We start from the raw sequence: 23,772 nt of genomic DNA, 5'->3' as shown, positions 1-23,772 counted from the left end.
CGGTTCTCCCGATTCAGCACTTGTCAACCTGTTTAGACGCTTAGAGTTATTCCCCCGTACCGTCTCGACCTACGTTATCAATTCGCCAAACACTCAGATTGTATTACGGACCTTACTCGGGATATATCTTGCAGTCTGTTTGGGCTGTCTGGTTGCATCTCTAGTCTTGGTTTTGAGAATCGCTCCAATGACAGAGCGAACCACTCTCTACATCATTCTCCTCCAATCCCTGGGGGGAAGTTTATATGGTCGAGCTTGACTGTTGCTTTTGAGTTACCCCAAGTGGGTTGTTCATGTCTTTTGGTCCTCTCGCCTGTACATCTCAGTTGCCATACCGAGAGCGGTCAAGCGGCCAAGCCATCAATACGTTCGTTCTCTAGTCACATCGGGTTTGAAGAGTCAAAAGTACCGGTACCTGTACTCCAAATATGTACGATTTCTACACCCCCCTCAATTCCTTCTTCCCAATTGGAACCAATAACGGTGTTGACGTATTGTGCCTTATGCAGTCTCAATACTGCGGGATTCTCCCACTTCGTTGGAGGGACTAACCTGGCAATCATCGACTACCCAGTAGCTTTGGCAGCTCCGGCCTGAAGCTGATTCGCTGCTGCACACAGCCTTATCTTGGACTAATCAAAGTTGTCCAAGAATTGAGTATCGATACCACCTAGAGATCTGCGAAAAAGAGCTTCGCTGTCTCCGCTGAAGAACGATTCCGATCGAGTGGGATATCATGGCTGTCGTGGCCATGCAACGCCCAATTTCTGGCCCCAGTCCAGTACTACCGATTTCATCCCCTCATATTCGACCATCGCCGGTCTCATCCCAGACACAATCCAACCGGCCGTCGCATATGTCAAGGGAGAAAGAGAATGCTGTTCAGCTGAAACCCGCGACCATCAACGGAGCGACGAACATTCGTAGTCGCCGTGAAAGACCTTGCGACGCCTGTCGTCGTCGGAAGAGTCGGTGCGTTATCCACGAAGGGAAAATCCTCTGTGTACTGTGTGAGTTCCACCACCAGGAGTGTACTTTCGTACAGAGTCCTCTACCTCGAAAGCGGAAGTTACCCAATGGGAATGCGAGTAACGGGGAAGAGACCAAGAAAAGGTGAGACGGGATGCACCCATCTAGTCTGGCGCTTCTACAGACCATGCTAACTTCGATATCAGATCCACTGATGAAGGTAAACGGCAAAATAGGAATACATCGCCCACACCAAAGGTACTATCCTCACATTCATACCTTTCCAATCATCTCTCTAAATCTGGGTCAAACGTGGCCATCTCCCCAAACCTCAACCGCGATCTTGAAAACGGTGCCAACAAACTCCTTGGTGAAACCCTTGGTTTGCAACGACGAAAGTTCAGTCGGTACATTGGCCAGACCACCCCCTTCGACCCGTCCCTCATTTCGCTGAGTATATTCGACACCCATAATGAATCACGATTCGACTTGGGAACATTACGAAAAGTGAACGATCATGAATGTTTCATTATGTTACCTGACGAGTGCTCACAAGAATATGGCGAGGATTCCGAGGCGCTTTCCGCCGTCGAACAACTGGTGCATCCACATGGCAGCAAATTGATCTCTCTTTATTTCGAGATCGTCCATCCGAGCTTCCCAATCATTCAGAAGCGGATCTTTTTAGAGCGACTTCTAAATGGTGATCCGGCCTCCTCTCCCACACTTCTTGCGGGCATGTATCTTTTGGCGTTAAATTGGTGGTCTCATGATCCCACACTCGCATCACTTCCTCGTCCCAATACAATTGCCCTGGAATCCATTGCGATGCGCAGCCTTGCGGCAGCAATGACACGTCCGAAACTAAATACCGTCCAAGCCGGATTGCTCCTGCTTCAGAGGCCCGAGGCAGATTCCTGGTCTCTCACCACCCAACTGGTGGCGATCGGCCAAGATTTGGGCTTACATCTCGACTGTAGCAGTTGGAGTGTCCCGGCTTGGGAAAGGGGTTTACGAAAGCGGATTGCATGGGCCTTGTATATGCAAGATAAATGGAGTAGCCTGATTCACGGCCGCCCGAGTCATATATTTCCTGCCAATTGGGCCGTCAAACCTATCGCGAACCAGGACTTCGATGAGAGCAACAGCACTGCAGTTGATGTTGGAGAACTGGGGATCACAGAAGAGGAGCTCGACGAGGCTGCAAAGGGACAGGTGCTTTTTGCCGAGATGATCGGTTTGACCGCAATCATGGGTGAGATTATGGACACCTTCTATACGCAGACGGCGATACGCGATTTCAAGGATGCTGGTTTGCAAAGTACCCAATTGATCTTGGAACGAGCGAAACCCGTCCAGATTCGCTTGAAGGACTGGTTTGCCAAACTCCCCCCGGCAGCACGGATGGACAACTATCAACCGGGCGTATTGAGCGGAACAGGTTTGTCAACCTCCCTTGATTCCCAGAGCCACTCACTGATTCTGCTAGGCTTTCTGCACCTGGCTTATTTCGCCACAGAAATCACTCTGCATCGACGTATCGTCCAGTCACTGTCGACACTACCCCTTCCGGCGACGATTGCCTCCGCATCATCCATAAGCACGACGTCCAACCCAACTGCAACGAGTTCGATTTCACGTTCCATGTCCCCTAGCCTCAACGCCTCGCCCACGCCTCCGACATCAGTTCCATCCTCCACCACCCCATCCTCCGGGGCAATGAATCCCGGACCATCCCCACATATCGATCCTTACTTGATTTACATTTGCCGGTCCGCAGCGAAAACAAGACTGATCTCTGCAATGGACTTTGTAAACCGGCTCAAACCCGAACATCTACAATCGTTCTGGTATTTTCCATCCAAAATCAATTTCACTTTGATTGGCACTTTTGGTTCGCTTCTCTGGGCCACCGCTCCAGCTCGCGAAGAGGCCGAGTTTTACAAGCATCGTCTCGCGGAGTATCGCTGGACATTAGGCGTGTCCCGTGGAAAGGTGCGAATGCGGGCATCCCATACAACCGGTAGCAGTGAAGGTGCTATTTACGGTGGTTTGCCCAACGGTTTGACAGAAGATGGTGAGGGGTTCCTCGAAGGGGCAGTCCGGATGCTCGACGCATCTCGTACTGTGCTCTCGAATCTTGCGGAAAAACCATCGCTCGCTCAAACCGCCATATCTCGCGCCGGAGTTCCCGCCCCCGAAGTAACCGTCACCGATCTTGCGAGTGATTCGGATGAAGATGGAGATTTTCCGGACGTTGAAATGGCCGAAGCACCTTCCATGAATCCTCCACGAACTTATTCCGAGTCGGTTCACCGGCAGACTGGCATTCCCAACCAGCATGTCTACCAGAAGGGACCTTCTGGTAGGGGCTGCACGGAGCAGTTCAACCCATCCATGGGATCCGGTGCCCCTCAATTCGTACCACCGGGATATTCCGGATCTCAAAGCCGACCCGAGCCCCCAATGTCCGGGGAGATGGAAAAGGAGTCCCTTGCTCAGTTTCATTCTCGAGATGTATTTCGAGGATTCGAAACGGTTAATGAGCGGCAATTCGGCCAACCCAAGTAGGATTAGTTTCATGCCGTCTGACGAATAGATTATGCACTGCTATGCTGTTATGTATGAATGGAACGACTCATGACCGGCGTGGCACTGGTATCGTTGTCAGTGCTAGGTGGAGGTTCTTCAAGTGCCAACAATTGATATCGTGATGATACAATTGACATTCGTTTCAGTACCAGTACCCGGGCTTTGATAGTGACATGCGCTCGTTACGGAGTACATTTAGCTGAAGCAAAGGCATTGAACCTCGGTCGGTAGTCACAACTGCCTTGCCCGAGAAAATATACGGAATTTAAATGCTCAAGTGTATACCCCAGTGATATTCCGGGTCATTTGCTCATATATGATACCGGTACGAATATGATGGTCCCATTGTGACCTGTATCAGTTGTATCATAAGAGTACCGGTAACTATGGGTGAATGTCCACCAGCTTAAAGCGGAAGTATTGTGGAGGCTCGAATGAAACGCGTTTTGATTGGTTGGGTTGCTCATACCGTTTCAAGAACGTGGAGGACACGATTCAACCAGCGTCTCGACCATCCACATAACTCTAGCAGTGCTCACCACATCTGGACACCACCGTTCCATACCACGAAGGATTCCCCTCATTCCTGAACTCGTCCTAATGCAACGCTCCAGCTCAGCATTGGACTGACCTGTGGTTTGTGCAATGAAGAGCTCTCTTCGCATATTAATCATTGCCCGAGTCCTGGTTTGGGCGGAATCGCAATTGTAGGTCGTTGAACTCTGGGAAGACGAGAAGAAATGGCTGATTTGATGATGCGATCCGTCTGCAGGTAGTCCTTTACTCCAACCGCTTTGGCATTGCTCCGTGCCATTTAGCACTTCGACCTCGAATCGATAGGCCTGTGCAACGTACTCCCAACCCAGGTCACCATGCCTCCGAAAAGTCGTTTCGTACGGCTCGATGCCTTCACAAAAACGGTCGAAGATGCGCGGATACGGACGACCTCCGGAGGGATCGTGACCATCGTCTCGCTCATTCTCATGCTTTGGCTTGTCTGGGGGGAATGGCGCGATTATCGACGAGTTGCCGTAAAAGCCGAGCTGGTCGTTGATAAAGGTCGAGGGGAGAAGATGGAGATACACATGAACATTACCTTCCCAAGGGTTCCATGCGAATTGCTTACGCTGGATGTCATGGATGTAAGCGGTGAAGTACAGATGGGTGTTTTGCATGGAGTGAACAAAGTTCGACTCCGTCCAGAGAACGAAGGTGGCAGTGTTATTGAGAGCAACGCGCTGGAACTGTGAGTTTCTAGACTTTGTTTCCGTGCGCAATACAAACTGACCTTGCTGTAGCCACGAAGATACCGCCACTCACTTGGATCCCGACTACTGTGGTGAATGCTATGGTGCTCCCGCGCCAGACTCTGCGAAGAAGAACGGGTGCTGCAACACATGTGCCGAAGTTCGAGACGCATATGCCGGAGTTCAATGGTCCTTTGGTCGAGGGGAAGGCGTTGCGCAATGCGAACGGGAACACTATGCCGAACATTTGGACGAGCAACTGCATGAAGGATGCCGAATCGAGGGGGCAATCCGCGTCAACAAAGTGGTGGGAAACTTCCATTTCTCTCCTGGGAAATCCTTCAGCAGTGGAAACTTGCATGTTCACGATCTTGAAAACTACTTCAAAGACGATTCGAACCACAGCCCGAGCCATATTATCCACATGCTCCGATTTGGGCCTCCACTTCCCGAAAAGTCTCGTGGACAATTGACTGCTGTAGGAGGCGTCTGGACGAATCATCATGTCAACCCTCTCGATGGTACCGAGCAGCATACCGATGACAAAAAGTACAACTACATGTACTTCGTCAAAGTAGTCAGCACTGTCTATCTTCCTCTCGGATGGGAGAAACGGAACGATCAGATTACGAATGTCCTAGGAGATTCTCATGACTCAGTCGGATTGGGGAATTTCGGTCAAGGGACATCCGGAAGTGTGGAGACACATCAATACAGCGTGACGAGCCATAAACGAAACCTCGATGGTGGTAGTGATGCAGATGAAGGGCATAAAGAACGATTGCATGCTCGAGGTGGTATTCCCGGCGTATTCTTTTCCTACGTGAGTCGCTTCCACCGGTTGGACTTCTATCAACTAATCTGGTACAGGATATCTCCCCTATGAAGGTCATCAACCGCGAAGTACGAGCCAAATCATTTTCGGGTTTCCTGGTCGGAGTATGTGCTGTGATCGGTGGTACACTGACCGTTGCTGCGGCAGTGGATCGAGGGCTATACGAAGGGCAGCAGAAAGTCAAGAAGTTACATCAAGGATAGATGAAAAGCGAAATGTCCTTTTTCGTTGTATACGAGTATTTGAGATATGGCGTTTGATAAAGCGATCGGGATGAATTCGATGTATGATACACTATCAAAACTCTAGTTGACGATCTGTAGATGGGCAATAAACTGAGCATTCCATGGCAGCCAAGACGAAACTAATACCTGTAGTCATATTAAGACTATGTAGATGAAGCCAACAGGAATGATGAGTTATCTATTACCTGACTGGGCACGGAAACACAGTGGATCCAACTTACCAGCCACCGTGCCTCTATTGATCTTACAAAGTTACAATCTACAACTGAATTGCTCCACTTGCATCATCATGCATTTGTCCGCTTTGATCGTCGGGAACCTGCTTGAATCATCAAAATTATCTATTCTCAGATGGCGATGCAATTCTCACATGCCAGCGTACAGTCCGTTCCTTGACATCTTAGGGTTACCCGTTTAGCCGTAGCTTGCATCGACCGCCAGTTAATACACTCTATTACAGTTGCCGTTACAGTCCTGCTCCTTGAGTTGATCTAAAAGTCTTTGGTTCGCAGTACAATGTGGTCGCATCCAATACCATGTCCGCTAGAACTGAGACCCAATTCCGAAATGGAAGCGTGAATACTGGACAGGAGCTTTCCCGTCAAGAGCTACAGTCGGAGTATGAGATTCAAGCCTCAAGACTTGCTAAACATGCGCCGACTCGACACCCATCATCACGGGCAATTAAGGCCAAGTTCGTGACGCCTCAGGATCCTGTGGTTCAGACTGCCGACGCAGAGCGGCTCACCGCCGTTCCTATTCCCGAAGCCGCCAAACTTAACGTCTTGAAAGATGTATTGGAATCCCATCCTCCTGGTCAAAGTCTCCCGAGTGACCCTTCGACGCGAATAGCAAAAGATGGGACAATTCATGGAATTGGGGAGATGAATGTTAAGATCAAGGAAGCTTCAGATAAGCCGGCAGATTCAAGAGTGTTTGACAGGGAAAAAGAGTCAAATGGATCCGATAATATCGAAGATCGACTAGGAGTGGATGGACCATTCTGTGAAGCTCAATCCCAACCGACAACGAATCCTTTATTTCCCCCGCTTCCTATGTATGGCCCGCCGAGTCTATTACGAGGTCTCCAAAGTCTTACCTTTCGGGTAACTTCTATGATTCTGAGCATGTGTTTCCTCATGGTAATTGTCCTTGGATCGATCCTTAGCGGGAGCAGCAAGGTTCCGGGATACTTCCGCGCAAGGATGAAAGGGGATCCAAAGAAATCCCGGCCATTTTACGAGGAGGAGAAACGGAGGGCGGACGAGAGGCGCTACCAGCAAGAAGAGTGGCTCCAAGAGCATGGAGGACGAACCGTCAAAGACGAAGAGCGAAATGCAGCCGCTCCAACTATACCGGTGCCAGAGTCCCTGGGCGTAGAAGAGACGTTTGTCCCAACTGCGGGTGGGCCTGATCCTTTGACTCCACATTTCCGACAGTATGCTCTTCGCGAAGGGTTGGATTTGGAGGAGTATACTCTTGAAACGGAGGATGGGTTTCTCATTTCCATGTGGCATCTCTACAATCCACATAATTACTCTCCCAATCCGCAAGCAGATCGAGGTCCTCTTGGGCCGGATAATCTCTTCAGTATATCATCGGGCACTGGACCCTCATTTCCTCTGGGCGTGGGCAAGTCGAAAGCGAAAGGGAAATACCCTGTCCTTCTTATACCTGGTCTCCTTCAATCTCCCGGCTCTTATCTAGTGTCTGGTCCATCCTCCCTTGCGTTCTTTCTAGCAAAGTCTCACTACGATATTTGGCTAGGTGCGCCTCGTTGTGGACTGAATCCGCGACATACGACCTTGCCTTCAAACGATCCGCGATTCTGGTCATGGAATCTACGAGCTATGGGGGTGTTTGACTTAGCAGCTCTCATCTCAAGAGTGGTCCGAGAGACGGGTTTTAGCAAAGTTGCATTAGTCGCTCACTCTCAAGGCACAGCAGCATCCATGGTTGCCCTAGCGAAAAAACAAAGGCCCGTAATCGGTGAAAGAATCAGCCTCTTTGCTGGATTGGCACCTGCAGCCTACGCAGGACCGTTACTTCGACGGGTATATTTCCGTTTCATCAAGATGCTACCCCCGCAAGTGTTTCGGATGGTGTTTGGTATCCATGCTTTTATTCCAGCCATGTTGACGTTCCAAAAATTGTTACCTTCAGCTATATATGGCAGGCTCGGGTACAAAGTGTTCACATATTTGTTTGAATGGACGGATGAGCGTTGGGAGCGTGACCTAGTGCCCCGATATTTTCTTCAGAGTCCTGTTTATATTTCTGCGGAGTCTATGGCATGGTGGCTAGGCTCCATGGGATTTGCTCGCCAACAGTGCATCTTGGCGACCAAAAGGGAGGTGAGAATGGAGGATGACGAAGACCACAGAGCGCCAGAAGAGAATCGTGCTCAACCGGTACATGCACCTGGATCGGAAGAGGAGCGGGCTGCATATGCTTGGTATGACTCTCGGGCACCTCCGTTTGCACTATGGGTCGCCGGAAGTGATAACCTGGTCGATGGACAGCGGCTTCTTCGACGATTTGAGCGTGGTAGGGAGCCATGTGTCAATCTTGTGCATAGCACTGTTATCGAAGGGTATGAACATCTGGATGTTCTATGGGCTGTGGATGTGATTGAGAAGGTTGGAAAGGAGTTGAGGGAATGGATTTGGAAGACGATCCCAAACGAGGACCGTGATAGAGTAGTTTCAGTAGCGGGGTGCAAAGGAATTGCACCTTGGGAGAGCTCGTCGACGCATTAACGGTTCGATTGATCCGCGAAGTATACCACACTTGAATGTTAAACTGATATTCCATGTCCAGCCGTGTTCCAGGGTTTTCCATTCGTCAGAGTCGTGACCCTTTCTCTCCAATGATGTTCTGGAAGGCTTCTGTGACCTTATCTGTCAAGTCTCCCGCCTGTAGACTTCGTCCTTTCTCTTTGAATGCCAATCTCGAGCATTCGCGTGTGATTGCACTCCCGGCCCATGCCGCTAATGCCAGTGTTTCTTTTTCTGGCAGATCATTTTCATGTTGCCAAATGCGATCATGGTAGGCTTTCCTATAGGCAAGGAGGGTTCCAAGAGTTCCGGTCAGAGTATCGCCCTGTCCGCCACTTCGTTTCAATCCACCCTCTCCATCCGATATCGCCGTGTGGTCTCCGTTGGAAATATTGTCGGATTGCCCTTTCTGGATAATCGTGACCCCGCCAAACGCCTTGGCCAACCGAGCACATCTTGTTGCAGGCTCACCTTCATTCATATCCAGATTGACGCTCTTTGCGAGACGACCAAATTCGACTACGTTCGGTGTGAGAATGCAAAGTTCGAAGCCTTTGACCAACTCCGGTCGTTCTTGTGCTAGTATCAACCCATCAGCATCCAACACGACGGGGATATTCTGTTTCCGAGCCTCCTTGAGAACTTCAGCGACCGTATCTTGCATCAACTTGTCTCTTCCTAACCCAGGTCCAATGACCAGAACGTGGAGCCTTGACAGCATTGCGATAACGCTTTGGGCTAGGGATGATGCGGTGTCTGACGAGGACGCCGACTTGGTCGATCGTAAGTATGGGTGCACCATGAGGTTTGGTGAGTAGGTTTTAATGACTTGTCCGGCGCCAATCTCGCAAATAACATGGCTCTATGAAGGCGTCAGTTTTAATGCTATGATCTCGGTGCCTGTCTTTCATGACGTGCCATATCGCATCCAAGCCTTGCTGAAGCCATGGCGGAGAAATATGGAGCGCCAGTATAGTCTTCGCTGCCCCCAATGACAGCAACACGCCCAAGTTGACCTGTTATAGCATTAGGACGAACAATCGACTCGTCAGAGGGAAATCGTACCTTTGTGAAAAGTTCCCAGCATCGGCGGGATCATCTTGTACACCCTGGACACTAGCTCCTTGCTCGTCGGGGGGGCCATTTCGCTCATCGGTCGCGAATGAATGTTCCGCTTGTGTTAGAAGGTATTCTTGGGGAAACGTAAATGGTAGAAAGCTTCGAAGTCAGCCACGGTGGTCGCTTGATAGTTTTTGAATGATGCGAAGCGTGGGAACAACGTCATGGAGGGTCTAGAAGTCTACCCATCCTGGCATCAAATATCATTCTGCCCCCAATTTACCCCAAATCATAGAGCTTCCGGCACGTAAGCGGACCGCAGCTACTATCTAATCTGCTGTGGTATTGTCCTAAGCTAGGAGCTGTTAATTGCTCGTCCAGGACGACGATTCATGTTATGTATTACATATGGATAGAGGCACATGTGCTGCTAGACCCATGATCTGTGGGGAATTCATTTGCAAGTCCACACTATGGTACTCTACAGATCATCGCTTCATGGTACGTAGTTAACTATCATCAACCCCCTCTATTCCCCCGTACACAAATTATATCCAACTCATTTCGAAGTCAGGCTATCGGCTTTTGCACCAGATAGGCACTCTATATACCGGCGCTCTGACTGTTTAGCATTCAATTCGACCGCTGGTACGTCCCCATCGCTGCCGAAGCCCAATTGAAAATGGGCAAAAAAGACAAAAAGTCCAAAACAGCCGAGAAGAAAGTTCGAGTGGCGCAAAAGCAGGAAAAGAAGGCCTCTCAAAAGCAGAAGAAGGCAAAATCAAAGGGAAAGGATCAAGATAGCGATGTAGAAGATGTTGATCTCGACGCTGTCCTTGCCGAATATGCAAATCAGCAAGAACAATTCCTCAAAATTACGGAATCAGTTTGTGATCCCCCTCCACCAAGATCTTCCGCTACGATCATAGGGTCACCATCGAACTCCAATGAACTATTTCTCTACGGAGGGGAGTACTTCAATGGTGCTTTGGCCAAGTTCTACAACGACCTTTACATCTACAACATCAAGCAGGACAAATGGAGTATTGTGACCAGTCCCAATTCTCCGCTACCTCGTAGCGGCCATGCTTGGTGTCGGGGAGGCAATGCTGGCGGAATTTATCTGTTTGGTGGAGAGTTTTCATCGCCCAAGCAAGGAACTTTCTACCATTACAACGACTTCTGGCACCTGGATCCCACAACAAGAGAGTGGACGAAGTTGGAGAGTAAGGGAAAAGGACCTCCCGCACGAAGTGGTCATCGAATGACTTACTTCAAGCAATACATTTTGCTGTTTGGTGGCTTTCAAGATACATCCCAAACGACAAAGTATCTTCAAGATTTGTGGGTGTATGATTGCCAGACATTCACATGGTACACCCCAACTCTGCCCCCTTCTTCTGGCAAACCCGATGCTCGATCCTCTTTCTCACTTCTTCCCCATGACGGTGGCGCTGCGCTGTACGGAGGATACTCCCGGGTGAAGGCATCCGTGTCTGGTAAACAAGGCAAGGGTGGGAACTCTTCTCGTGTCATCTTGAAACCAATGGTTCATCAAGACACATGGTTTCTTCGTATTGTTCCTCCAGGGAGCGAGTCTGCCCAGACACCGCCAGGGGTGAGATGGGAACGACGCAAGAGACCAGCAAATGCACCGAATCCACCTAGAGCTGGTGCTACTATGGCATACCACAAAGGAAGAGGAGTTCAGTTTGGTGGCGTGTTCGATGTGGAGGAAAGCGAAGAGGGAATGGACAGTGAATTTTTCAATACCCTATTTGCATGGAATATTGATCGGAATCGATATTTCCCGCTTGCACTCCGCCGTCCCAGATCTACCGGAAAGAAACCGCAAGATCGGTCTAGACGGCAGAGAGGAAAGGCAGATGAAGACGAATTGTTACGGAACCTCGCTGCCTTGGAAACGAGTGGCAAGATATCTAGAGCTGATCAAATCGAGTCAAAGGTCGATGAATCAGAGCAGGAGGTGAAGGTGGAGCATACAGTGATATACGAAATGCCTCATGGTCGATTCAACGCTCAGTTGGCCGTGCAAGATGATGTGTTGTACATCTTTGGTGGAACTTACGAGAAGGGCGATCGTGAATATACATTTGATGAGCTTTGGGCTGTGGATCTCGGGAAGTTGGATGGAATGAAGCAGGTCTTTAAGAGGGAGCTTGAAGATTGGGAAGGAAGCGATGCGGAAGAGAGTGAAGAAGAGGAGGATGAATACGATGAGAGCGAGGACGAAGATGATACGGAGAGTCCTGCTGCGGCTGAAGAGTCTAAGGTGGAAACAGAACCGGCCAAAGAGGAAGCGGATGAAGAGGCTACTGATGAACAGCAATCTTCTCTCAACGACACTCTTCCTCATCCACGTCCATTTGAATCTCTTCGAGATTTCTATAATCGGACTTCGGTGGAATGGCAAGGAGTATTGCTCCAAGAGGCGGGAGATGGTTCTGGAATTGAAAACAAGTCCGTCAAGCAAGTTAGAAAAGACGCCTTCAGTCTAGCGGAAGAGAAATGGTGGGATTGTCGTGAGGAGATCCGTGTCCTGGAGGATGAACAAACCGAAGCAGGCATTGGAGAAGTTGTCAGTCTAGCGGATAAAGGCACAGGAATTGGTAAAAGGAGATGAACTCTTTAGATTCCGCTACCTGCAAGTAACTCTCCAATCCAGTCCATTTGTATGGAACTCACACCTCGTGCGTAACTCTTGTTGGTGAAGACGAACTCGCTGAACATGATGGCCTCCACCTTTTTGCTGAACAAGACACTTGATGGGTGTATGGCCACGGTCTGATTGCCTAGAATGGTTCGATAACTTCCATCAGGCATCAATCGGGCGATGTTTCCCATGAATCCCTTCAACAAACATCGTAGGATGGTCACCGTCCGCTTTTCGGGCTCGGAATTTTGAAAGGAGGAGTTTGAAGACAACCCCATTTGCACGCATTGAGCGAGGAGTTGTTTCCGAATGTCCTAGAACCGTTAGAAAACCCTTGGGAGTGCGGTAAACAACTCACCATGACACTTTGCATGGCCCGATGAGATACGAAATATTTCTCCGCCCATGCTTTTCGGTTTGAATGCTCAGACAGATACGCTTGAACCGTTGCGAGCATCGTGAGGTGATCTCCTTCTCGTCGATATAGATTCTGTCTTGCTTCATGCGCTTGCTCACGCTTTTCATCGGACACGACGTTGATGAAGATGTTCTCAACGCTAAGACAAGCAATGATATCAATAACATCTTCGAGGCAATCCAATTCAGGTTGACTGGCTTCGATGATGATTCGAGCAAGGTTGGGAGACAGAGGCATTTTCGACATTTGCTTGCCAACCTCTGTGATGTCTCCAGAGTCATTCAGTGCCCCCAATTGCAAAAGATGAATCAAAGCTTTCTCTAGTGCATCCCTAGGAGGGGGACTGAGCAGAGGGAATTCGGCAACATCGGAAATCCCACAAGCTTTCATGCTCAGGACGGAGCCACTAAGATCACTTCGCAGGATTTCCGGCATGGTTTCGTTCTCCATTTGGAGGAAGTCCGGTTCCGTGTACAACCGGTAGCAGATACCGGGAGCTTCTCTTCCAGCTCGTCCTTGTCGTTGAATGGAGGAGGATCGTGAGATGGGCTTCACCAATAACGAATCCAGCCCCAATCGACTTCGGTATTGCTTGACCTTCACCTTGCCACTATCCACAACATATCGTACCCCGGGTACCGTAATCGACGTTTCCGCAAGATTCGTGGAAAGGATCACTTTGCGTGTGAATGAAGGGGGCCTCTCAAAAACTCGTTGTTGCGCCGCTTGAGGTAGAGCGGCAAACAGTGGCAGAGTAAGGACCTGAGATAGTTAGCAGCGGTCGAATATAGTCCGATTCACGCACCCTGGGTAGCTTTCTGTCCAATTCTTGTGCACATTGATTGATCAACCGCTCCAGTGACTCGATCGTATCCTGTCCTGTCAGAAACACAAGAATATCGCCAGGAAGTGGCTCTTTTCGATGAATCTCAAAGATTTGACTCAGAGCACTTTCGACAAAATCTTGAGTGGGTTCATTCAAGTATACAATCTTCACTGGATACTGACGACCTTCCACATGGTAGGATGATACCGGCCCGACCTGGGCCTTGGCCAGTTTATTGTCTTGAGGATGTGCCACATGGGCCTTTTTCGGAGCATCCGGTTTCTTCGACGCAAAAGCTTCACTTTCAGCGTCTGAGAACCCCTCCCACTCCCCTTCTGCTTCTTCAGTGGAGATTTGTTCCACCAAGGCCTTCCTGTCTGGGCACCCCTCACTAAAAAATTCTTTGAGGCTTTCGACATTCGTGGTTGCGCTCATGACCACGAGCTTTAGAGGATTCTTTCGTTTCGGCCCGTCTCCTTCGCCAAATAGAAGTAATCGAAGAAATCCAAGCAGAAGATCAACTCCAATGCTGCGTTCATGGACCTCATCGACAATCACCGCTGCATAGGACTCGAGATATGGATCTCTCAGTAACTCTCTTAGCAACATTCCTTCTGTCAGATACTTGATCCGAGTTCGGACACCTCTTGCCCTGCTCACATTATTGTCGAGCCGAACGGACCATCCGACAGAGTCTTCCTGTCTTTTCCCAAGACCTTTTGCCTCTTTACCAAGCCGGACACCCATCTCGGAACCGACTCTTTTCGCCAATCCAATGGCAGCAACTCGACGTGGCTCCGTCACCGCGATACATCCATTTCGACACCATCGTTCGCTGAGGAGGAACTGAGGGACTTGGGTACTCTTTCCGGAACCCGTTTCACCTGTCAATATCAAAACTTGAGGTCTATCCGATTGTAGGAAAGAGCGAATCGTGGATGACGATGGCCATATCGGTAGTTGTTGGCGAAACTTTCGTAGAATGGTAGCTTGAGATCGGAGTTGCCGGAGCCTTCCATTCGTACTCGTATCTTGGCTTGCTTGTACGCCTCCATGTGGACGATTCTCGAGGTCTCGTATTGATATCGATTTGCCCAATCGGAGTTTGGTATCGGGAGAAAAATTTCCGACAGGATAATCATCCTGATCGTCTCTTGGTGAAGGTTCTGTTGATGGCTCTTTTCTCAATTCCCCGTTCACTGTAGAACTCTCGCCAGATCCATGCTCTTGGGATTGCAACCTTTTTCGCTTCATCCCGCGTTGGTCGATTGATTTGGACGCGGAATCGCCATTCTGGATAGATTCGGGAGACATGGGGGATGTTGATCGATGAGTTCCGATATTTATACAAAGGTCGGGTTACCAGACATCATAGACTAATAGGAGCGAAATTTTATCAAAGATTCGTTGGTCCCGTAGTAGTGGCCCAATACGGTTATTTTTGAATAGTTTGGATGGTAGATGTGAAAATATTTTGTGATGTAGAACCACGTCGTCCATGCTCACCGAACAACCAAAGACACGATACATTTGGCTTATGACAATCAAGAAATTCGATCACCATTGTTTGAGAATGCTGCTCGTGTGCCTACAAATGCCAAAGACACCACCAGTAATATTCCCGAGAGAATTCTATGATTTGGGGCTACGAATCCTGTCTCGCGAGCGCCAAATGTTTCAGGATTTGCTCGAAGTCAATCACTACTCTTCAAGCAGCTTTCTGGACGTGGAACATCATCAAACATTGTAGCCGAACATGGTAGTCGAGGCTTGGATACGAGTATTTTACTGCTCTCTGATCATGTCTACTGGGTATGAGCCGAGATATGGATACGGATTACACAAAGACATCATCATATCACGCCTGTCGCGATTTCAAACACATCTTCGCATTTGAACTTTGTCTGGCTACCGCGTTCCACCTTCTGTCCACTCCAATTGTCCAGCCATCCTCTAAGCCGCAATCGTGACCTCGACCTCGACACCAGCCTCGATGTTGATGATGATCTGCTTGACGACTTCGGTGGGCGCATTGAGACTAGGACAATCAGCATGACCCTAGATAGAGTATCGACCGACTTACTCAATCAATCGCTTGTGGATCCTCATCTCGAAACGATCCCAGGTCTTGGAACCTTCACCATTGGGAGTCTTACGGGTGGTGACGGCCAAGATCTTGGTGGGCAAGCGAACCGGGCCCTTCACACGGAGATCCTTGGACTTCGCGCGGTCGATGAGCTCGGTGCAGACCTTCTCCAAGGCCTTGACATTGCGGCTCGTGAGAGTGATGCGGATCTTGTGGATTTTCTGCTGCAAGTCAGTTTCCGAAACCCGCTGCGCATCGATCAACATACCGGTCCATCACCGAAATCCTTCTCTGGCTTTTGGAAAGACATTCTGGTAGCAATCACGACGCGCGGTCAGGTAACGTGATGATTGGAGGTAGTTGACTTGTTGTTGATACCGTCAATTCGCGCGTTGAATTTTGAAGATGGGAGAGTTGTGGGCTGCACGTGATTAGAAATCTTGGCATTCCGGCTGAGTCAGAACCCATGATGGGTTACAACGACAGTCATCGCCTGTAGTTTACATCTCTCCAAAACATTGATTGAAATGGAAATGATAGATTGATCTATTTTTCTAACTTGTCATTTCAAGATAGTTGAACTCTGATTCTAAAGAATCCATGGGGTTGCCCACTCTCGCTCCCTATTTTTCTGGAGGTCCAAAGGAACTTGCCCCATCCGAATGGACGAACATTGTCGAAACATGGAAGCTTCTGGTAGATTTATATCTCCAACTTCCCGAGAAGGAATTCATTGCATCTCATGGCGGGTTTCGGGAGTTTCTGACCACATATTTGTCGGAGAACGGAGATCTGATCCTTCAACATGTCCGGCTACCTCACGATGACTCCCTGCATAAGGCAGTGTTCATGCTCCTTCATAGACTTCTCAGCGCCCATGGAGTCCCCGACTGGGCACTGGACTGGTCATCCCTATCAAATAGCATTTTGGTCTTTCCCAGGAGCCGAAACCTGCAAGATTTGTTGATCGTGGTCTTGCAAAAGCGGTCAGATATCCTTGAACCCAACCTTCGGAGAGCAAAGAGCGAGGTCATCAGTGCGACTACGTTCGATTTGAAGCGTTTCAATCAGCTTATGTTCATTCCAATGGTTTCTGAACTTGTCCTAACTGATACCGACTTCATGGATGCCATGTTCGCTTCCGTCTTCCACCAGGAGGTCATCACTGTGCTCTACAAAGGATTCCTTAGCCTAGCCCAGCCTGACAGGCCGAAGTATTCCTTGTTAGCCGACACAATCTACATTTTTCGTTCGATCGCCAGTTATCAACCATTGCTCAACCAGCTATTCTCACAAACACGACTTCTCGAGGAGTTGAAGCCCCTTCTCAACATACCCGAAGCATCAAGAGCAAGGGATCTGCTGCAAGATCAATTCATTATTCGGCCGGAAAGCAGAGGAAAGGGAGTTGCGACCGACTCACTGGCACAGTTGCTAGACTTGTTTCCGGACCTCGACCAGTCGGTGGCGACCATAATTCTGGAGGAACATAATTGCGATGTTGAGAGAGCCACCGCGGCCTTGTTGGAGCCCCCTGACGAATCGAAAAACCTTCCAATACGACGGAATGTGTTTGACAACGACAAGTTCGATCGCCTCGCTGTATCCTCGTCAGCAGTACAGTTTGAACGCTCACAGCGAACTGCCGATGATCTCCTTGCCAGCAATGAAGACCGGTCAGAGCAGAAAGAAGCCATCTTTTCAGCCCTTGCTACATTTGATGCAGATGAAGATGAACGAGATGATACCTATGATGTTGCAGATGTTGGTGGCACAGTGGACACCACAGAAGGAATGGAGTCGGAGAAAGATGAAGAAACTCTCTTCAAGACATGGCAAGCAAACCCTGCCATCTTCCAGCGGGATGGAAACACACGAAGAAGTAGAGAAAGACGGGCACTCAAAACCAACACGGGATGGACTGATGAAGCGATCGAAGGTTGGGCAATCATGTTGGGGAGAGACAATCGCAAGCGACAACAGCTGGAGCAGAAGTTTGCATTCAGCGGGCAGCAGCAGCAATTGCCCTCAACGGCGTACCATAAAGAAGATGATGGTGAAGAGTTTTCAAGTGCTCGAGGTAGAGGGCGCGGAAGAGGATATGGCCGTGGAAATACAGGAGGCTCTTCTAGTGACAGAAATACCCAGGCTGCAAGACAGCACAGGGCAAACCACAATAGACGGGATCAAAGAGCGAGAAAAATGGGACGAGGGATGTAATAGTCTTAGGTCGTATATCTATATAAATGAATACGAACCATGTAAAGTCTATTGTAACCGGATAATAACGGTATAGGATGTCGAGGGCCCAAACCACGAAGGATTTGGTAAGCTGGTAACGCTGTTGAATTGCTAAAGAGAAAAGGAAGAGATATCTCTCACTGCGATCGGCTATCTATTTGGGCTTACAGTTCAGCGCAGGTTCGGAAAAACCTCGTCACAGGTACGATCTCAGCACAGGTAGAAATAGCCCGTGGCGGTGCAATTCTCTACCTGCGTTCAACTTTTAGCTTGTAATTTATATACGCTGTAATTTCACTGGTAAATTTTGAATTCGATTGCTGTGAATTACGTAAGCCTCAAATCACCTGATAAAATCTTTCAAAATTTTGATATCAACATATGCTGCGCGTCCACAGTGGACACCGCAATGTGAATTTGGTGCATATGGTCGCTCTTCCTTCCAGATCCTTCTTCTTTTTTTACATCTCACCACTTTAAGGTATGTACCCAACCCATACTCAACATCTTGGGCACGTGTGACAAGCATATGCGCCATCTTCCCCGCCCTAAACATGATATGAGCATGTATTGAGCATATGCTGCATAGATGTCTCGACCATACGAAGGCGCACGCATCGATAATGCAGCTAACCCGCACCACCAATGGGGATACTTTCATGGTATATGCAGCGCATATATCCAACTCAGTGAACATACACTGAGCATATGCAGGACCGATTCCCAACAACAATCCTGATTATATGCCAAACTGTGTGTACTCGCAAGGCATGCATGATATGTACTAACCATATACAGCCCAGCGCGAAACTGTTGGAGGAAAGAAAGGACGTAAGTAATAATTATATGCTTTGCATGTTCGAGGCATATGCTAATACAATGCTAGGTACACCCGTCAAAGTTGCAGAGCTTCAAGACGAGAGTTCGTATATCCTGGACATATACTGTAGTGATGCTTAGCATATGCAGCCGATATTCCAGACAACCCCCGAGTAAAGCTCTCGAAGCTGAACACCTACGTGTAAGTGCCATAATATTATATGTGACACATACACTGAGCATGTATAGCTGTGATGTTGTAGTTGACGGTGATGATATGTGTGGAAAGACCTTTGGTCAGCAACCTGCAGTGAGTACATGTCCAGCATACCCTCCACATGTACTAAATATCTACAGCTACGTCGCCATATCCGACAAAAGCATCCCGGAGCTAGTATGGCTGATATAATATCTCTAGAGCATATACTAAGAATATTTAGTCGACCCGGTCGACGATCGCTCCAATCTCGATGATAGCGAGTCTATCCCTGGAAACAAGTATAGCATACTCCCTGTGCATGCGTTTAAATCGCATCTGCTGAGCATATATAGCGCCTTGAAGCTCTGGATCCGCTCCGGAGGATGGCGTCGTGCTGGATACGTTCATGAACCTGGGTATGCATCTGCTATGCATATCCAACGCATATGCTAATCATGTATAGACGCGGCTCTCACAAGATGAATAAGATGTGCGATACAATAGAGGCATATGCGTACGCTTCCCATATACCATGCATATACTATGCTGACACTTTTTAGGGCGGCAAACCCCGAGTTTGCTGCACAGTATGGGACTAAGTTCCATCGGGACGTGAGTATTGCACATGCATGGTATATGTACTCTCTGCACCCAGTTTGCATCCTTACCAGTTCGAAGACGACTCGAGTGATTGTAGGTCCACTCTATATGGGCAATATATATCTAACCTATGTACCCCTTGCGACGATTTCGGAGCACGCGATGAACGGCTCCCTAAAGCAGCCCTCTTAGGCTGATGCTAGGCATGTGTCCAGCCCTGCCGCCTTGATTCCTCCCTCCCATCCTTCAGGGCCGCCCGTACCCGAATGCTAATCGGTGAACGAAGATACACATGCTTTATATATGCTAACAAGAGATGTACAGCCTGTTCCGGTGATGTCGACACCCAGTAAACGCCGCAAGGTATGTCATATATTGCATATGCTTATTATATACTAACCGTATAAAGTCTGCCGCTACTTATAATTCCGACAATGATAAATCCAACAAGTCAAGTATGTTGTCTATTCGCGCACATGCACAGCATATGTTGATCCCACAGAATCCCCTAGTCCTCCTGATGGCAGCGCTTCAAAACGCCCACGTGTTTCAAGCAAAGGCAGTAATGTCTATCATTAAATATACTCGGCATATGCTGACTTGATGCAGTACCTGACACGGATAAGTCCAAAGTTGCTGCAGCTCGCAAATCTAGTCGTGGTAGGTATATTTTTAGCATATCCGTCGCATATGCTGATATGATGTAGTCACCAAGCCTATAAAGAAAGGGAAAACCACGGCTTAAATCGTGGCCATATGCTTAGCATATGGGGAAGTTTCTACTGATCCCTGAAAAGGCAAATTCATATGCGCAGCATGTACACTACACGTCGATAGTATAAAGGAGCATGAATATTCTTAAGAAAGACATGTTCAATTTCGCATATGAATAGGATGTGGCGTGCATATGTTTATAGTAAATCCGTCTCCAGCATCGCCTCGATTCTAGCTTCAAGCTCCGCTGCCTTTGCGTGAAACTCCTCCTGGCTTCTGGTCCGCATATGCTGAGCGCGTGCTGGTCTTTCGCGCCGGACTGACATACGCTGAGCATGTGCTTTTGTGGCACTGCGGAGAGTCATACCATTTGCGCGATCCTTTTCGATATCACGTATGTGCATATGCTCAGTATCGTCCGTGGACTGACGCTGCGAGTGAGTCCGCTTTGGCGCATATGCAGAGCCTATGCTTGGTCTAAGCGGACTTGCTTGCCGATTTGGCCTTGAACTCGGTCCGGCCTGGAGAAGCGAGTCGACTGATCGCGTGTGCCGTACATATGCGGAGCATGTAGGGTCTGGTGGTTGTATTTGTCGTGGTGGCGTCTGAATTACAACTGTAGGGGTTATGTTAGGCATTTGCTCGACAGCGACGGTTCTACAAGCGTCTAGATAGAGCAAGGGATCGATTGCAGGCAGGGTATCGTTTGCAGGCAGGGTATCGTTTGCAGGCAGGGAATCTTATTTAATATTAGTATAGCTAGGCATATATATGGCATAGCCTATCTTACCGTGTTCGACCTCGTCGGCTACATCCAGAATCCTCCAGTCATCGGCGTCGTATATGCCAGGCGCATGCTGTGCCGGTTCCATGAACGGGTTCGTGGGATCCCACGGGAGACGAGGGTCTAATTGGCGGCGCTCTGCAGCCTCGAGTTGTCTCCGAACTACCCATAGATCTACTAAGCATATATAAAAGCCTTAGGCTATAGGATAACTGACCTTGGTAAGAGAACTTGGTCCTGTAACTTTCGATGCGTCCACATTGCCGCCATGTAGCGCGTATACCTCGCGATAGCTCAATCTCTCGACTGGTCAAGATGTTGAAGGCATGATCGCGAAGCCTAGAGGCATAAGCATTCCATATGCAAAGCATATATATAGTACGTACCTCATTACTGCCCCAAGCAGACTAAGATTACGGCCAGTGAAGTTGTTATCCTTAAAATGAGAGCTTTCGGCGATACCTGAATGCTTCCTCGCATAGGTAAACCACTCCGGATACATACGGGTATGCTCCGGCGCAAGGCCAATGATACACCAGTCCTCGAGCTTGTGGTTAATGAACGGTTTAAGCTGAGGATATGCTTGGCATACGTCTGCAGCCTTTTATACCAATTCCGCTTCGGATTTCGCGCACCATAGGAACTCGATATCGCGTGCTCGTAGTTTGCCATGATTATATTTACGGAGGTTCCGCAGAACATGCGTTCGGCAGAAGATAAGGATATACGAGAGATGCTCGAGAACACTCCACGATGGGTCTTACTCATGCAAGTACTGGCCGAGACCTAAGCATGAACTTAGCCCATGCTCTTCATATGGTGTACATATACCTTAACTCACCGAACGCCTAAGCCTTGTCCATATCTACGGTAAATGTCCGGATTCCAGAGCCTTGATGGGTATGCCACCAATGGATTACTTCGCTCCCAACAGTATCGAACGTATCGAACAGGTGATAAAAAAGAGTCCGCCATTGCGGGGTCGTTGTTATGGTGGTAAAAACCCAACAATAGACGAACAAGCATGATATTGTCAGTTACGAAATATGCCGTGTATATGGTCAACTTACGTCGAACCTCAGAATCCCACCCTGCGATGGAAAACACGTTATGGCCACCATGGACGCCCTTGAATGCTGTATCCATTTCAAACATATTTGATTTGTGAAATTGTTTAGCTCCTGCATATGTCATGCATATGACAATGTAGTGCGAACCACATGTTGAGGCTTCCCCGGCTTCGTCGATAAATACTATTTTCCTGATCCACTGCTGTTCGTTTGGGCGGGTGCGGTCAATATCAGCCTCCCGCGCAACGCCTGCTTATGATTAGTCTATGCCGTGCATATATATAACACATACTGACCAGCTAGCGATGTTCCGTCCGGATGCTCTAATAGCCGTTGTTTCCGAATCAACATCGAAATGCGGTCTCGTACCGCAACAGCACGTGCAATAGCCTCTGACATATCCTGGCCATATGCTTGCATCAGGGATTTGAATGTGGGAGACTGGATGAATCGGACTATGACTGGTTAGCTTAGGTATATGTTCTGCAAGTGCGCTGCATACGCGGAGTAAGAGTCAACACATCCTCCTCTTTGAGAGCATTTCTGATGAGTTGCCTAACATCTTCAGACACGCGATTCGGAAAGGGAGGATGGTGCGAATGCGGACCGCATGCACAGAGTACAAAAAACTTATATCGTGCCATGTTGACGGGGACATATATATCAAATCGGACCTCGCATTCCCTCTGCACTACCTTGCCATAGCCCTCCGGGTGATCAAATCCTACTAATACTTAGCATATGCCTAACATATTTGACTATTTACCTACCACAGCGTCGCCTCCGGCCCGTAGTCTGATCGATAAAAACGCAATGAGACCTCTGTGGTTTAACTCCGTACTGGAATAGTGCCCGTAGATAGTCCTGATCAATGCGTGCGAACGAAGCAGTGACAGGAATAGTAAAGTGCCATGTTTCCTGCGCACTCGCCAGAGGGCAGCCAATGAAAGTGATCTGTATATGATCAGCATGTGTTGGCCATATGCATGGCATATACAAACTCCATTGAGCTCATATATATCTGGATCTGCAGAGCATATGATATCGGCAACGTCAGGCGGTTTGCATTTATCTTGATTCCACTTCATCATGAACGCATTGTAGAAGCTACGAATATGTTCAGTATATATTTGGCATATGCATCATATAGGTACCTTTCTGTCTCTAGTTTAAGCTCCTGGGTAATATTAGTAGACACCCGACTACTGAACTGTCGAATCTTAGTAATAGTTTCAACACGGACACGATCATATGCTCTGCATAAGGTCAGGATACTCTGATGGGCCAGTTCGCAGTGGCGAATCCCAGAACAACGGTATTGCATATGCCACGCATGTGTCGTTTCGTCACCCTTCTTCCCAGACATGCCCAGGAAGCGAAAGTGGTGCTTTTCAGGGTTTCCAATCGCGCGGATACTGAACTGAATCTGCTGTACATAAGCAGTGTATATCCAAAGTATATGCGCAACACACCCCAGACATCACTTTGCTAATTGCGGCCCGGGCATCCGAAATTGACGCTTTTCGATATGGAATGATCGGTGCGGAGCGAATACAGTGAAGGATCCCCTTAACACTAGTGAATGGGTACCCTGGTAGCGTAATATGATCATAAACC

At 48.6% G+C, this 23,772-nt stretch overlaps 11 protein-coding genes across 11 annotated transcripts; 6 read left to right on the top strand and 5 right to left on the bottom strand.

Moving 5' to 3' along the window:
* The first annotated feature begins 308 nt into the window (after positions 1 to 308).
* P152DRAFT_517841 (uncharacterized protein) lies at positions 309 to 3,836 on the top strand. The gene is made up of 3 exons (XM_033683034.1): positions 309 to 1,113; positions 1,176 to 2,410; positions 2,459 to 3,836. Exons 1-3 carry the CDS (start codon positions 737 to 739, stop codon positions 3,538 to 3,540), a joined length of 2,694 nt encoding a protein of 897 aa, XP_033529688.1. The 5' UTR covers positions 309 to 736; the 3' UTR covers positions 3,541 to 3,836.
* Positions 3,837 to 4,433: 597 nt separating this feature from the next.
* Positions 4,434 to 5,846, top strand: P152DRAFT_406227 (DUF1692-domain-containing protein; the record flags this gene model as incomplete). Its single annotated transcript, XM_033676861.1, has 3 exons — positions 4,434 to 4,807; positions 4,860 to 5,631; positions 5,679 to 5,846. 3 exons carry the CDS (start codon positions 4,434 to 4,436, stop codon positions 5,844 to 5,846), a joined length of 1,314 nt encoding a protein of 437 aa, XP_033529687.1.
* Positions 5,847 to 6,424: 578 nt separating this feature from the next.
* On the top strand, positions 6,425 to 8,647 carry P152DRAFT_444523 (alpha/beta-hydrolase; the record flags this gene model as incomplete). The annotated part of the gene is made up of 2 exons (XM_033677809.1): positions 6,425 to 6,778; positions 6,842 to 8,647. 2 exons carry the CDS (start codon positions 6,425 to 6,427, stop codon positions 8,645 to 8,647), a joined length of 2,160 nt encoding a protein of 719 aa, XP_033529686.1.
* Positions 8,648 to 8,732: 85 nt separating this feature from the next.
* Positions 8,733 to 10,099, bottom strand: P152DRAFT_510041 (carbohydrate kinase; the record flags this gene model as incomplete). Its single annotated transcript, XM_033682635.1, has 3 exons — positions 9,731 to 10,099; positions 9,584 to 9,681; positions 8,733 to 9,527 (listed from the first exon to the last, which is right to left on the bottom strand). The coding sequence occupies exons 1-3, from the start codon at positions 9,816 to 9,818 to the stop codon at positions 8,733 to 8,735; spliced, it is 981 nt and encodes a 326-aa protein (XP_033529685.1). The 5' UTR covers positions 9,819 to 10,099.
* On the top strand, positions 10,070 to 12,402 carry P152DRAFT_425564 (galactose oxidase). Its single transcript, XM_033677236.1, has 2 exons — positions 10,070 to 10,225; positions 10,299 to 12,402. Exon 2 carries the CDS (start codon positions 10,407 to 10,409, stop codon positions 12,366 to 12,368), a length of 1,962 nt encoding a protein of 653 aa, XP_033529684.1. The 5' UTR covers positions 10,070 to 10,225; positions 10,299 to 10,406; the 3' UTR covers positions 12,369 to 12,402.
* P152DRAFT_257555 (P-loop containing nucleoside triphosphate hydrolase protein) lies at positions 12,238 to 15,090 on the bottom strand. Its single transcript, XM_033674761.1, has 3 exons — positions 13,622 to 15,090; positions 12,757 to 13,578; positions 12,238 to 12,712 (listed from the first exon to the last, which is right to left on the bottom strand). Exons 1-3 carry the CDS (start codon positions 14,954 to 14,956, stop codon positions 12,374 to 12,376), a joined length of 2,496 nt encoding a protein of 831 aa, XP_033529683.1. The 5' UTR covers positions 14,957 to 15,090; the 3' UTR covers positions 12,238 to 12,373.
* A 505-nt stretch (positions 15,091 to 15,595) lies between these two features.
* P152DRAFT_406187 (ribosomal protein S1) lies at positions 15,596 to 16,038 on the bottom strand (the record flags this gene model as incomplete). Its single annotated transcript, XM_033676859.1, has 3 exons — positions 15,596 to 15,680; positions 15,726 to 15,949; positions 15,997 to 16,038. The coding sequence occupies 3 exons, from the start codon at positions 16,036 to 16,038 to the stop codon at positions 15,596 to 15,598; spliced, it is 351 nt and encodes a 116-aa protein (XP_033529682.1).
* Positions 16,039 to 16,250: 212 nt separating this feature from the next.
* P152DRAFT_462927 (uncharacterized protein) lies at positions 16,251 to 18,168 on the top strand. Its single transcript, XM_033680439.1, has one exon. It carries the CDS (start codon positions 16,329 to 16,331, stop codon positions 17,946 to 17,948), a length of 1,620 nt encoding a protein of 539 aa, XP_033529681.1. The 5' UTR covers positions 16,251 to 16,328; the 3' UTR covers positions 17,949 to 18,168.
* A 196-nt stretch (positions 18,169 to 18,364) lies between these two features.
* Positions 18,365 to 20,431, top strand: P152DRAFT_517833 (uncharacterized protein). Its single transcript, XM_033683033.1, has 17 exons — positions 18,365 to 18,450; positions 18,559 to 18,631; positions 18,684 to 18,722; positions 18,768 to 18,800; positions 18,856 to 18,891; positions 18,939 to 18,990; positions 19,038 to 19,098; positions 19,146 to 19,182; positions 19,229 to 19,286; positions 19,341 to 19,403; positions 19,451 to 19,501; positions 19,548 to 19,599; positions 19,912 to 19,950; positions 19,997 to 20,042; positions 20,090 to 20,146; positions 20,197 to 20,247; positions 20,295 to 20,431. The coding sequence occupies exons 2-17, from the start codon at positions 18,559 to 18,561 to the stop codon at positions 20,330 to 20,332; spliced, it is 786 nt and encodes a 261-aa protein (XP_033529680.1). The 5' UTR covers positions 18,365 to 18,450; the 3' UTR covers positions 20,333 to 20,431.
* Positions 20,432 to 20,498: 67 nt separating this feature from the next.
* On the bottom strand, positions 20,499 to 21,587 carry P152DRAFT_453176 (uncharacterized protein; the record flags this gene model as incomplete). The annotated part of the gene is made up of 4 exons (XM_033678346.1): positions 20,499 to 21,040; positions 21,092 to 21,259; positions 21,303 to 21,424; positions 21,472 to 21,587. 4 exons carry the CDS (start codon positions 21,585 to 21,587, stop codon positions 20,499 to 20,501), a joined length of 948 nt encoding a protein of 315 aa, XP_033529679.1.
* A 131-nt stretch (positions 21,588 to 21,718) lies between these two features.
* P152DRAFT_257482 (uncharacterized protein) lies at positions 21,719 to 23,370 on the bottom strand. The gene is made up of 6 exons (XM_033674760.1): positions 23,310 to 23,370; positions 22,926 to 23,262; positions 22,658 to 22,879; positions 22,452 to 22,610; positions 21,927 to 22,404; positions 21,719 to 21,871 (listed from the first exon to the last, which is right to left on the bottom strand). The coding sequence occupies exons 2-6, from the start codon at positions 23,146 to 23,148 to the stop codon at positions 21,850 to 21,852; spliced, it is 1,104 nt and encodes a 367-aa protein (XP_033529678.1). The 5' UTR covers positions 23,149 to 23,262; positions 23,310 to 23,370; the 3' UTR covers positions 21,719 to 21,849.
* Positions 23,371 to 23,772: the final 402 nt, after the last annotated feature.

This window comes from Eremomyces bilateralis (assembly GCF_010015585.1).
Source record: "Eremomyces bilateralis CBS 781.70 unplaced genomic scaffold P152scaffold_44, whole genome shotgun sequence".
Lineage (NCBI taxonomy): Eukaryota > Fungi > Ascomycota > Dothideomycetes > Eremomycetales > Eremomycetaceae > Eremomyces > Eremomyces bilateralis.
The sequence above is the reverse complement of the archived record's forward strand: the minus strand, read 5'-3'. Positions and strand labels throughout refer to the sequence as shown.